Raw genomic sequence first — 13,119 nt, forward strand, 5'->3', positions numbered from 1 at the left:
GGTGGGGGGGGTCACCGGTGGCCGTTAGCAGCAGGGCTTGGTTCCGAGCATTGTAATTATCGCGGCTGGCGTCTTCGGCATCTGCTTTGCAAGTCGTATTTTTTGAAGTCGTCCAATTTGTGTCACGCCAGGCAGCTCGCTCGACTTGAGACAAATCTCCGTCTGCGATGGAGCTGCCGCTGCCCGCTCGGACAAGCGTTCGCACATGCGGCGCCTTTCCCGTCTCATGTATCATTCACGAGGCTCGCTCTGACTTGAGTCACTGGCGACCCCGCAAGCCTCGCCCAAATAAACAGGCCGACGAGCAAACACAATGAATTACTCATGATTCATTAGCAATTAATGGCGCCTCGTTCTGCCCCTTCATTTCCAATTAAGGAGCGCCGAGGGGACTAAAATGTGTCTCTTTCTTCCCCGCGCCGCCAGGGCAGCACCGCTCGCTCGGCCCCAGCATCTCCAAAGTGCGCAGCCTGAAGCTGGACAGCAGCATCTGGAGCAACGAGCTCGTGGAGGTACGCCGTCTCGGCAAACTCAGGCCGCGCCCGCAAAGAGTCAGCGCTTTGGCTTTCAAGATCGGGGCAAAGCGCAGCTGTCAAAGGACGCGTCACATACAACCGTGTTACGTGAAGAGCGTTGCTTTTTCTTTGTAGCTATCGGCTGGAAAAAGGCTGAAAGCCAGTCACAGGAGGTCAAACGCGCGTTCCGATTTCCAGGTGAATTTCAAATTCATCGAGCTGAGCGGAATCCAAAATCGTTACTGTTCAGGAGACCCCGAAAACATGATTCGACCGTACACTGACCCCAAGTATAGAGTTGTGAAAAATAAATTATGAAATTGAGCTAATCGTGACAAAGGAGGTGTCGGCCCAATGACAGCAATGTGTCATTTTATTTTGGGGGGGGGGCCCTTTGGAAACTTGACACGGTTGCCATCGTTTTGTTCAATAACATTTCTATTCCTGTCGAAGCTTGCATAATCGTCAAAAATGCCCCATAATTGTTCTCCGTCAAACTCCATGAACTCAATTGAACTCAACTCGAAACAACCACCCAAGACAGTAGAACGTGCAAAAACACTCAAAATCAAGTCTCAAGCTGAGTTAAAAGCCAAAGAAGAAAAATGAGTTTGAAGACGAGTTTGAAAGATGGGCGGCGAGGGCGCTTGTCGAACATTCATTCCAAAGAGAGGAGACGGAAAAGCCTTGATCCCCTCTGAGCCTCCGCTTAGTACTCTGTACATCTAACAGTGTCTGGTCCACAGACTTGAGCCGCCAGTAGGGAGCTCAGAGAGGTCAGGTGGGGCCAGCCCGTTTCGAGATTGGAAAACAAAACAAAAGAACTCTAAAAAAAAAGGGCCCGGTGAAGGGATGCCAGAATAGGAATAATTAATGCGCTCCCTCTCACGAGTCCCGGTCAAGAGGTGACCAGCAGCATTTTGGACCAACTGGAGACACTTCAAGTATTTTTTTTGAGGTGGGACTTGATGTAAAAAGTCTGAGAACCATGACCTGATTTGAAATGCTGTGGACCATAGACACCAATGCCTTTTGACTGGGGCTAATTTCCAAGCAAATCCAAAGCATTTTGACAATCTCGTTCTTTGTGACGTTCCTCATCCGTTCAGCTCTTCTTAGAAGTGGGGAACCAGAAGGCCAACAGTTTCTGGGCCGCCCAACTCCCGCTGGAGGAAGAGCTCCATGCCGGCGCTTCGGACGAGCAGCGCGCCACCTTCACCCGCAGAAAGTACCGGGAGAGGAAGTACTGCCGCGTCCTCGAGGGCCTTCACAACTCGGAGCAGCTCAACAAGGTAACGTCCTTTCCTGATTCGCAAGGGCGGTGAACCTTCGCTTGACTTTGGGGGTGCATCAAATCGAATCGATCAGAATGTACTTGTATGTCCTGCGTGTGTGTATACAGTGGTACCTCTACTTACGAACATCTCTTCATATGAAATGATCAAGTTACGAAACGTCTCAACTGGAAAATATTGCCTCTAGTTACGAAAGAAATTTCGAGTTACGAAAAGTAAAAATACAGTATGGGGTGCGAGTCGCAGCTCCGAGTTTCCTGAACGCAACATACTCATAGCTGCTCTGCCATTGGCTATTACCGAGCATCATCCTGGCATCCCATTGGCTATGAGGGACTTCTTCCATATTTTTTTGTGTGTGTCGATAGATAGCTCGCTGTCGATGCAGCGTCCTCGTCATTCGCCCTCGGGCCATGAGGCGTTCCAATAATTCGACGTAAATGTGAATCACCCAGAAAAAGTGCTCACCAGTCAGGTGATCGCTCACTATGCTGACGTTTGCCTTGGACATTTTCGAAGGATTGTTAAAAGCCGTCAAAAGCAAACGTCCTTGGATCGGTTTGTAACAAAACGCCAGGCAAAAACCACTTCTACTGTTCAGGAGACCCCGAAAACATGATTCGACCGTACACTGACCCCAAGTATAGAGTTGTGAAAAATAAATTATGAAATTGAGCTAATCGTGACAAAGGAGGTGTCGGCCCAATGACAGCAATGTGTCATTTTATTTTGGGGGGGGGGCCCTTTGGAAACTTGACACGGTTGCCATCGTTTTGTTCAATAACATTTCTATTCCTGTCGAAGCTTGCATAATCGTCAATAATGCCCCATAATTGTTCTCCGTCAAACTCCATGAACTCAATTGAACTCAACTCAAAACAACCACCCAAGACAGTAGAACGTGCAAAAACACTCAAAATCAAGTCTCAAGCTGAGTTAAAAGCCAAAGAAGAAAAATGAGTTTGAAGACGAGTTTGAAAGATGGGCGGCGAGGGCGCTTGTCGAACATTCATTCCAAAGAGAGGAGACGGAAAAGCCTTGATCCCCTCTGAGCCTCCGCTTAGTACTCTGTACCTCAAACTGTGTCCGGTCCACAGACTTGAGCCGCCAGTAGGGAGCTCAGAGAGGTCAGGTGGGGCCAGCCCGTTTCGAGATTGGAAAACAAAACAAAAGAACTCTAAAAAAAAAGGGCCCGGTGAAGGGATGCCAGAATAGGAATAATTAATGCGCTCCCTCTCACGAGTCCCGGTCAAGAGGTGACCAGCAGCATTTTGGACCAACTGGAGACACTTCAAGTATTTTTTTTGAGGTGGGACTTGATGTAAAAAGTCTGAGAACCATGACCTGATTTGAAATGCTGTGGACCATAGACACCAATGCCTTTTGACTGGGGCTGATTTCCAAGCAAATCCAAAGCATTTTGACAATCTCGTTCTTTGTGACGTTCCTCATCCGTTCAGCTCTTCTTAGAAGTGGGGAACCAGAAGGCCAACAGTTTCTGGGCCGCCCAACTCCCGCTGGAGGAAGAGCTCCATGCCGGCGCTTCGGACGAGCAGCGCGCCACCTTCACCCGCAGAAAGTACCGGGAGAGGAAGTACTGCCGCGTCCTCGAGGGCCTTCACAACTCGGAGCAGCTCAACAAGGTAACGTCCTTTCCTGATTCGCAAGGGCGGTGAACCTTCGCTTGACTTTGGGGGTGCATCAAATCGAATCGATCAGAATGTACTTGTATGTCCTGCGTGTGTGTATACAGTGGTACCTCTACTTACGAACATCTCTTCATATGAAATGATCAAGTTACGAAACGTCTCAACTGGAAAATATTGCCTCTAGTTACGAAAGAAATTTCGAGTTACGAAAAGTAAAAATACAGTATGGGGTGCGAGTCGCAGCTCCGAGTTTCCTGAACGCAACATACTCATAGCTGCTCTGCCATTGGCTATTACCGAGCATCATCCTGGCATCCCATTGGCTATGAGGGACTTCTTCCATATTTTTTTGTGTGTGTCGATAGATAGCTCGCTGTCGATGCAGCGTCCTCGTCATTCGCCCTCGGGCCATGAGGCGTTCCAATAATTCGACGTAAATGTGAATCACCCAGAAAAAGTGCTCACCAGTCAGGTGATCGCTCACTATGCTGACGTTTGCCTTGGACATTTTCGAAGGATTGTTAAAAGCCGTCAAAAGCAAACGTCCTTGGATCGGTTTGTAACAAAACGCCAGGCAAAAACCACTTCTGAGAGAGAACATGAACTGAAGAGGGCAAAAAAACGGCGAGGACGCAGTTAAAAGTTAAATGACCAGCATTTTTATTCTTTCCTCTAATGTTTTTTTACATTGTGCACAACTCTCATTTATGGTGCAATAATCTAATTGTAACATGTATTTGTTGCATATTTTAATGCATTTTTATGCTTTAGGAAACATATATGTCGGAATTTTGGGGGGGCTTGGAACGGATTAGGGCATTTACATGGAAAACGCGTCTCGGCTGACCAAATTTTCTAGTTAAGACATTTCTTCCAGAACCAATTAATTTCGTCAGTAGAGGTACCGCTGTATTCATATATATAAAATATATATGCATAAGATAAGATAAGATAAGAAAACCTTTGTTCGTCTCACAATAGAGAAATTCCCAATTTACAGCAGCAAAGTGATGAAAGGAAGAAAGTATATGTGTATGTATAGATATATGTACTGTATGTCTTGGCAATGTCGTTCATATTGTTGAAACGTCTTGCATCACACCCTCTTGTCGTGAGTCAGAGCATTGCGGATTGAGTCGTACTCCCACTGAACCGTATCGAGTCGCTCCACTTTCAAACGAACCGTCCTTGAATTTTGTCGCAGCCCATGTCTCGAGTGACGCATCTCCTAATCGAGTTCCAATCCTAAATCTTCCCAGTCTCAATCTGCCCACACACTTTCATTACAAAGTGACCACAAAAAAAGAAGGAAAAAAAACTTGTCTGAGATAAAAGAACCCACAAATTCAACCGCAAAGATTCCCCAGAGGCGCAAACGGGTGCGTTTGATACGAGCGGTTTTAGCCATGTTCTGTATCAATTTGGGGAATCAGTGACTCATCCACCGGCAAATGTCACTGTTTATTGTAAATCGTTTGCGAAAGAAGGCTTTGACCGTCAGGTAACTGCCCTTGACAGATTTGGACGATATTAACTCGCCTCCAGCGCTTGAAAATCGCCCCAAAGGATCACAGTGAATGTCGATCAGTCACAAGCAATGTATGTAAAATCTAAATCTCAGCGTAAGCGTTGCCAGCCAAGCTAATTTGCCGGGACAACTCTTCTTCGTCGTGCATCATATCTATTTAGCGCTCCACGGAAGCCTCCTCCTTGGGGAAGCGTGTCGAGTACAAAGACTCCACCAAAGACTCGGGCGCATCCGCGGGGTCGGCTTGGACGGTGGGTGATTCTTTCGAGTGTCACTTTAGAATAAAAATAAACGGAGGCGATTTAGGTTTGATTGCATGCGCCTGCCTCCTTCATCTACGGCGGCGATTCGCAAACTTTTTACATCAAGTATCACCCCAAGGCCTTCCGTCATAATTGAAATACTGCGGCGTAAAACCGTTACAAATACAATTCAATACAACCGAACTGTTTGTAAAAACGGGATTTTAAAAAAGTCGATGCTCCTGTAAGCTGATGCGCCGTTTGAGCAGTGAATCCGGTCATTCTTTCTCGCACCACTAGGGGCACATGACAGGGCGTCTACTAGCTTAGCATTGAAGGCGAAACACCATCGATCGGCTATTGAAAATTTGCATTGACGTTCAGAAAATCGGAAAGAATTGCAGCTGGAACACACGTGGAGCAACGACGACGTCTTCTTCCTTCTTTTTCGCCTTCTATTGCATTGCGGGCCTTCCAGCGGACCTCGGTGCTGCCCAGTTTGCTGTGGCACAATGTGGTACTACACTGAAGGCGCCCAATTTCAATCTGGACTTGTCTCCATACTGTAAAAACCTATACAAGAAAACGGTTGCTCAAAAATCTGTGGCATCACGAGCGATTAATTGCCCGGCCCTTTCAGGCATTCTTACCGCTGATAAAATTCAGTCCCGTGCGAAGTCTTTTGTTGTGACATTTCAGTGTCAGACTCGTGGTTTTGGCCGCTTCCTCTGCGATTCCCACGGTCCCCATTAGAAGCTCATATGACGGTGACCTCCGCCGAGTCTCGGCGGGCTGCGCGATCTGGAGAATGTCAAAGGACCGTTCCTGATATTTTGACGCGCGCACACAAGTCCCAGCAGTGACTGCAGTAATTGCGCCGACACGCAAGGTCGCGGTCCAGAGCTGCTACGGAACGAAGCCGGTGCCAGCGTCAGATGCGCCATCTGAGCCTTGAGGTGTTTTGTGACCGCACCCGTGCAAAAAGGCCTCACTTTCACGCACGGCGATACCTTGACTTTTGGGGATACCAACACCCCCATTTGTTCAAATTTTTGCGCCGTGTAAGCAACAATTTATTCGGTGCCGCTCTAGACAGACCCTCCACTACGAAATGGTGGCAGCACAAATCAAGCTGAACGACACGTAACTTGGCCTTACGAAGGTCCCCTGCTTAATGCTAGCATACATTGCAAAAGGCTATTGAGAGGTTCGCGGAACAAGCGTTGATGTCGCGGAAGTTAGACAGCGGACTCCCATTTGCGGGGATAGGCACGGGGTCAAAATCCACGTCTCATTAGACGGACAATTAATCGACCGTGCATGTTTTTGGACGGTGGGGGTGAGAACCGGAGTACCCGGAGAAAACCCGCACAGACACGGGCACAACATGCCGAGTCCACGCAGGAAGGCCGTGGCCAGGAAACGTGTGCGCCGCGGGGCGGACGTGCTCACAAAGTCGTCCACCGAGCCGCCCAAGTAAACGGTGCTTCCTATTCATTCGCGGCTCATCCGCTGATATCATTTTTCAAAATCATTCAGTCCTAACTTTAGGTGGCCTTTTGCGAGTTCTTTGTCATTGTTGCAGGTGTTTTATCAATAAGCGCTTTGTACGCAGCCTCAGCGATCGATGGCGCTTCGACTCGGGGGCAACTCGGACGAAAGGGAAAAGGTCGCTCGTTGAAATTCCGCGCGTCCGCCGGTGGATCCACTTTGTCGCGGGTCACCGTCTACAATGTCACATCAATGGAGCGGATTGATGGGAAGAGACAGATGAGGCGGCGGGGAGGGAGAGGGTGGGGGGCGGGGGGTGGGGTGGATGTTTTCCTTGCTCACAGCGCATTCTTGGCTGGCTTTTATCCCGGTCGCCGTGACGGATGAACCCTTTTCTCGAGCGCTTTGTGTTGACAAAAGTTTGTCTACCTGGAAAAACAATTACGTGAGACAAAAGAATGTTTTTTTTTTTTTTCTTTCGTCCGAGCCCCTCAAGCGCAGCGTAGTTCAACGTCTGCGGGTGGAAAATGGCAGAGAACACAGTTCCCCAAAGTATTTGCACTCTTTCCTCACTTGGTTACGGCCTTCATCGAAATTGAGAATGAACTGTTACTCACGGCCGCAGCGCACGGACACCTCACCCAATCCAAAAAGTCCATTTGTAGCTTCACTCTTGCCGTTACTCCACCTGCGGTCCCACCCTCGCTCTTTGAAGTCGCTTCGTTATATTTAATGCGGCCCATTTGTCCTGCTCGCCGTCATTATATTCCCTGCTCCTTATTTTCCCCCAAAAAGATTAGCCATTTAATGACTCGCGCAGGAAGTATTAAATTGTGATCTTATTTTAACTTCTCTTGTGAGATCAGCGAGCAGAACTTCATCCTAAACTTTTATGCGCTGGCATTTTATGGGAGCTTTGTCCTCGGTCATCCTGGCGCAAAGGCGCGCTTTAAATCCGGATCCTCAAATGAGATGCAATGGAGAGAAAAAGTCTACACACCCCCTCAGATCAATTGTTTCAAGAACACGTTCCCCCACGTTTTAGAGAGATTTTGTGAGTGTACAGTAAAATCAAGGTTGAGCTTTTCGGCCAGAAGAGCAACAAGTGAAGAACCGGGGCCTTAGTCTTGTTTCCAAATAGCAGTCAGTGTTAGCGCAAAATCTTCAGGCTTCCGCCAGAACCCCCCCCCCCCCAAAAAAATGTCAGGAAAAACCTACGAGAGCAGCTGAACTTGATTTGGGGTTGAGGAAATGCACTTGAAATGGTAGGAGGCGTGTGCTGAGTTTGAATGGTTGATTCTGAACACAGCCACCTTCAAGGGGGTGCACACTTGTGCAACCACATTATCTCTTGTTTACTTTTGCTCCTATTGAAAAAATGATTGATTAAAAGCCAATCTGGGATTTTTTTCCCCCAGCCTGTTCAAAGAATGAATTGACTTCTGAAAATGATTTCGGCACACTTTTATGACTTGATCCCAAAGTCACAAGTCGACGTGCGTGAATTCGTTTTGCGACCACAAATCCACAGAGGATGAGAGCATGAATTTGATTTGTGTCCCCTCCACCCCCAAAAAAGTGTATTATCCATCCATCTATCCATTTTCTGAACCAATTGATCCTCACAAGAGTCGCGGGGGGTTGTCGAAACCTATCCCAGCTGTCTTCGGGCACTAGGCAGGGGACACCCTGAACCGGTTGCCAGCCCATCGCAGGGCACACACAGAAAAACAACCATCCGCGCTCACACTCACACCTGGGGCCAATTTAGAGTGTTCAATCAGCCTGGCATGCATGTTTTTGGAATGTGGGAGGAAACCGGAGGACCCGGAGAAAACCCACGCGGGCCCGGGGAGAACATGCAAATTCCACACAGGGAGGCCGGAGCTGGAATTGAACCCGGTACCTCTGCACTGTGAGGTCGACACGCTAGCCACCGGACCGCCGGGTATTATCTTCAGCGTGAATTGTTGTAGCGAGATAAAACGGGCGTCGCTCGGGCAGGAGGTGGATGGATGGAAGAAGTCCACCGGCGTGTCTGTTTTCATGTGCGTCCAGGCGTTGTGTGCCGCCGTGGTGCTGCCTGATGTGCTGCGCACTATGGAGCTGCTGTTCAACGGGGCGGATGTCATGTGCGCCACCGGGGACCCGACCTGCTCCACGCCGTACCTCCTGGCCCAGCGCGCCGGCCAAAGGCTGCAGATGGAGTTCCTGCATCAGAACAGGCTCATGGGTAAATACGCTTGTTGCTTGTCAATGTTCCCTCCAACCAGACAACGGCTTCCACATTTTTGGGCATATGTTGTTTCTATAGAAGTAATTCAATGCAGGAATTCATTTTGCGCATGTTTTCCCCCAAAAATGTTCGACTGTCGTACGCCTGTCATTCCAAATCCCCAAATGAGTAGATCATCTGCCTAACGGTGCAGTAGAGGGCAGCAAAGTTCGTCTCAATGCGTCCCCACTGCATTGCGGTTGATCCGTCCCAACGGGCACTTGTCCATTTGAGCCACCATGCACATTTGGAACACTCTTAATGCCCTTGTCTTTGGAGTCAGCCGTCCTCCATGAAGCATCTCCAGTTGGTCCAGAATGCTGCCGCTCGCCTCTTGGCGGGTACTCGTAGAAAGAGGGAGCAGAGAACTCCTACTCTGGCATCCCTTCACCGGGTCCTTGATTGAAGTTGTTTTGAAGATCCTCTGATTTGTTTTCCAATCTTGAGATGGCCTGGCCCCACCTGACCTCTCAGAGCTCCTGCCTGGTGCCTCGGATCTGCGGACCAGATGCTACTAGAGGTTCCAAGAACTCAGCTCAAAGGAGATGGAGCCTTTTCCGTTCTCTTTGGAATGACCTCCGGCAAGCCCTTTCTGATATTCTTCTCACTTTCTTGAGATTCTCCCCATTCCAACATCCCCCCCACCCCCCCCAAATTTCAAATTTTTGAGCAGACCTTTTACACTGAGATGCTGGAGCCCATCCCGTGCGACTTTGGGCGATAAGCCGGGTGCACACTGACCCGGTGTCGAGCCAAACGCAGGGCACGCACAGACAAACAACCACCATTCACACTCCAGTTCACACCTAATATCATCCAAAATCATTTGCCATTGCACATTTTTTCTCTGTCATTTCACATCATGTCATACAAGTATAAAACCATTGCAAAGCATTCTGTATCTTTCAATAGCATTACATGTCCTTTAATATCATTGCACATTTGTCCCAAATTGTTCTCCGTTATTCCGCCCGTTTTCAGGATCAAGTCAAGGCGAATGGCATTCCACAGCGTTCAAAATCATTCGACGTTCTTCACCAAGATCATTCCAGGTCTTAAAGTATCATTCAATAGCATGACGCACGTCCGTGTTTTTTTTCTTTGTATTCAGTATTTCATCATTCCAATGCACTTTCTCCAGAAATGTCATTTTGGAGTTACATACGAGAGTAGTCGTACAGAATGCAACTGAAGTCAAACAAAGCTTGTCAGGCGGCTCCATGTGGAGTCTCAGCACCTTGCTGTCCCGGCGCTGTAGCTCATTTGTAGTCCAACCCCCCCATGGGCCTCGTTCTCACACCTACACCTGCTCGCCCCGGAGCACCCTGGGATATTGTGCTGTGTTCATTTGCATATCCACATCCTGCTTCAAGGCAAAACGGGGCCGCGTGCTGTCGTGTTTTGAAAGCCGCCGGGGCGGCTTCAATGATGGCGCCATCCCTTATTGTCAAAGGCTCCCTCTGGGCTGCTTCCATGTGTATTTTCGGCTGCTTCTGTTGTTCACTCCCAAACGTTACACGGAAAGAACTGCTCTTTCCCACCCCCCTTTTTTCCACCGGACCTATAGACAAAAAGAAGGTGAGCTCAGGCAAGGTGCACAACGACAATGTTTTACACCGCCGATGCGGCGGATCCATTTTGGCGTGGGACCACGTTGCCGCGCCGTTGTTAATATCAACTGAACGCAACCGTGTTTCTGGAACACTTTCAAACAACCACCGCTGTATACAAAGTGCTGTACATGGGGTGAAAATCATTCATACAACAAACAATCAAACAATACATTTATAACAAATACAGTCGAAAGCACAAAAACAGTCCAACTGAAAATCAAGTCTCATGCTGACTCAAAAACCAAAGACTAAAAATGAGTTTGAAGACGAAAGAACTTCAAAAGAACTTGAAAAAGGGAGCCCGTGAAGGGATGCTAAAGTCGGAGTGACGTGCTCCCTCTTTATACGAGTACTCGTCAAGAGGTGAGCAGCAGCATTCTGGACCTACTGGAGACGCTTGATGGAGGATTGACTGACTCCAAAGTCGAGTGCATTACATAAATCCAGCAGACATTTGTGACAAAGGCATGACTGACTGCATCTCCGAGTGCTCGTAAAAAAGGAGAGGCTTGACATCAGCCAGCTGCCTTGAATGAAAGAAGCTGGATTTGACGACGACACTCATTTCAAATCGCGGTCCAATTTGAGACCCAAGTCCGCAAACACGATGATAACTGTTGACAGACTACATGGCGCTCGGATAGTAAGACAAAAATAATCTATCTGGGAGCGTGCAAAAAAAAAAAAAATGTGGCATCAAAGTCCGCCTTTGGAGTTGTCACTGGGTGAGGGATGACATGACGAGTGAGCGGCTTCCTTTGATGGCAGTGAAACGAGGACATATGGAAAACTGACCGACTTTTAAGTCCGGTCCGCAAGCGCCCCCGTCCAGCCTGTTTTGGATGACTCCCTCCTCCAACGCGGCGTAGGAGCGTGATCAGGCTTCTGAAAAGCTTGCTGATCAGCTGAAGACTTGGATCAGAGACAATCGAAAGCAGGCTGCATCGGGGCCCTGCGGGACCGGACTCGGGCACCCCTGTTTTAGATATGAACATTTATTTGTTTATTTATTTTTGCAGCCAACGTCTACGCTACTGCCACAGTTGTGAGGTTCTCCGGAGACATTAAATATGCATCAAGTTGGACCCTCAAACCCCCATTTACACCAATACTAAGTTTCAAGCCATCATGTGCGCAGCCCTTTTTCTTTTTTTTTTTTTTTTTTTTGTTTTTAAGTGCCGCTGGATGGTTTTATTGGCATCACTCCTGTCGGGGAGTCCTTTTTCCTGAATGTTGCCTTGCATGTTATGATTAGAACTCAGCCTCCCTTACATATGTAGCCAATTATAGCCGCATTTATGACGCGTGCCCCGATTCTTGTGCGCCGTCTTCATGGCCCCGCGGTCCGCCGCTCGCGGGGCCTAGAGCTTTGCGGCGGTTGCCACGGGCGACCAGATGGCTAATTGAGCACTCCATCATGTCACCTTCCCCTCACTGGGGACGCAGCCAATCAGCGGAGGCCAGACTCTTCCACCGACACCCCCACACACATCAGAGTCCCATCGTAAGCGAGGCCAGCTTTAGCGCCCCGCGGGGGCTGTTTGCAAGACTCACGCAGGGAAGCTTGTTACAGCACATACACCGCCTTATTTACATTCCCCGAACATGAATGTTTGGGAAGGACTGCTTGGATTTATGACACGACCATAACCAGATTACCATTTGATACAATCTCCATGGATTTGGGAAATAGGGCTGAATGTTTGTTGACAAATGATTTAAATGCAACCCCCCCCCGCGCTCCCCGCTTTTTGGCGATTGCAACTTCATCCGGCACGTTTTGCCATACTTCATTATCGAGCGCAAGCTGATCATCGGAAGCCGAGAGGCCAGTCCGTTGCAGGGAACATATTGACAAAACCTCATCCCTCCATTTTCTGTAATTCTTGACCGTTCAGTTCTGTGTGTGTGTGTGTGTGTGTGTGTGTGTGTCTGTGTATATGTCCTTGCGGCTCAATAATGAATCACTCACCGAACAGATTTCCCAAGACTTGACCGGCAGTCAGACAACACGTCCTCATCCGGGCCGTCCCCCTTCATGGATGGCTTCCTGTACATCTCGGCGGGCCACGGCAGGACGCCGGCGGATCGGCGCAGAGGAGACGGTGAGTGGTCGCGTGCCGTGTCGCCGGGGTGGCCCGACAAGTCCCATCAATCCCTGGGCCAGGCCCCGATGAAGTGCGCGCGTTAGGCAGGGGTCCGCTCCAGTTACCGTATTTTCACAACCATTCGGCGCACCGTATTGTTGGGCGCAGTCTCACTAACGGGTGCTATTTTGGTATTTTACACATAGACATAACGCACTGTATTATTGGGCGCAGTTTTACAGTGGTAAAACATACGCCAGCTAAAACATACGGCATGCGCTGCGTGCACGCACGCTAAAAACACGTTAGCTTGAAGCATACGGTAGCATGCTAAGACATACGGATACACGCTAAAAACACGTTTTTAAAAAGGCAACGGAAGCAAAACTGAGTTCGGTTGCATTTTATTTAGCCAGCTTACAAT

The 13,119-nt window shown here is 48.7% G+C and overlaps 1 protein-coding gene across 1 annotated transcript in view; it reads left to right on the plus strand.

Annotated features, from left to right (window-relative positions):
• arap2 (ArfGAP with RhoGAP domain, ankyrin repeat and PH domain 2) overlaps positions 1 to 13,119 on the plus strand; it is a 64,103-nt gene that overhangs the window by 29,402 nt on the left and 21,582 nt on the right. The window contains exons 12-15 of the mRNA XM_019858213.1: positions 427 to 512; positions 1,625 to 1,807; positions 8,779 to 8,953; positions 12,588 to 12,713. Coding sequence (XP_019713772.1) covers positions 427 to 512; positions 1,625 to 1,807; positions 8,779 to 8,953; positions 12,588 to 12,713 — 570 coding nt within the window. The remainder of the gene's footprint in view (positions 1 to 426; positions 513 to 1,624; positions 1,808 to 8,778; positions 8,954 to 12,587; positions 12,714 to 13,119) is intronic.

Source organism: Hippocampus comes, unplaced genomic scaffold, assembly GCF_001891065.2.
Source record: "Hippocampus comes isolate QL1 unplaced genomic scaffold, H_comes_QL1_v1.1 scaffold48, whole genome shotgun sequence".
Classification (NCBI taxonomy): Eukaryota; Metazoa; Chordata; class Actinopteri; order Syngnathiformes; family Syngnathidae; genus Hippocampus; species Hippocampus comes.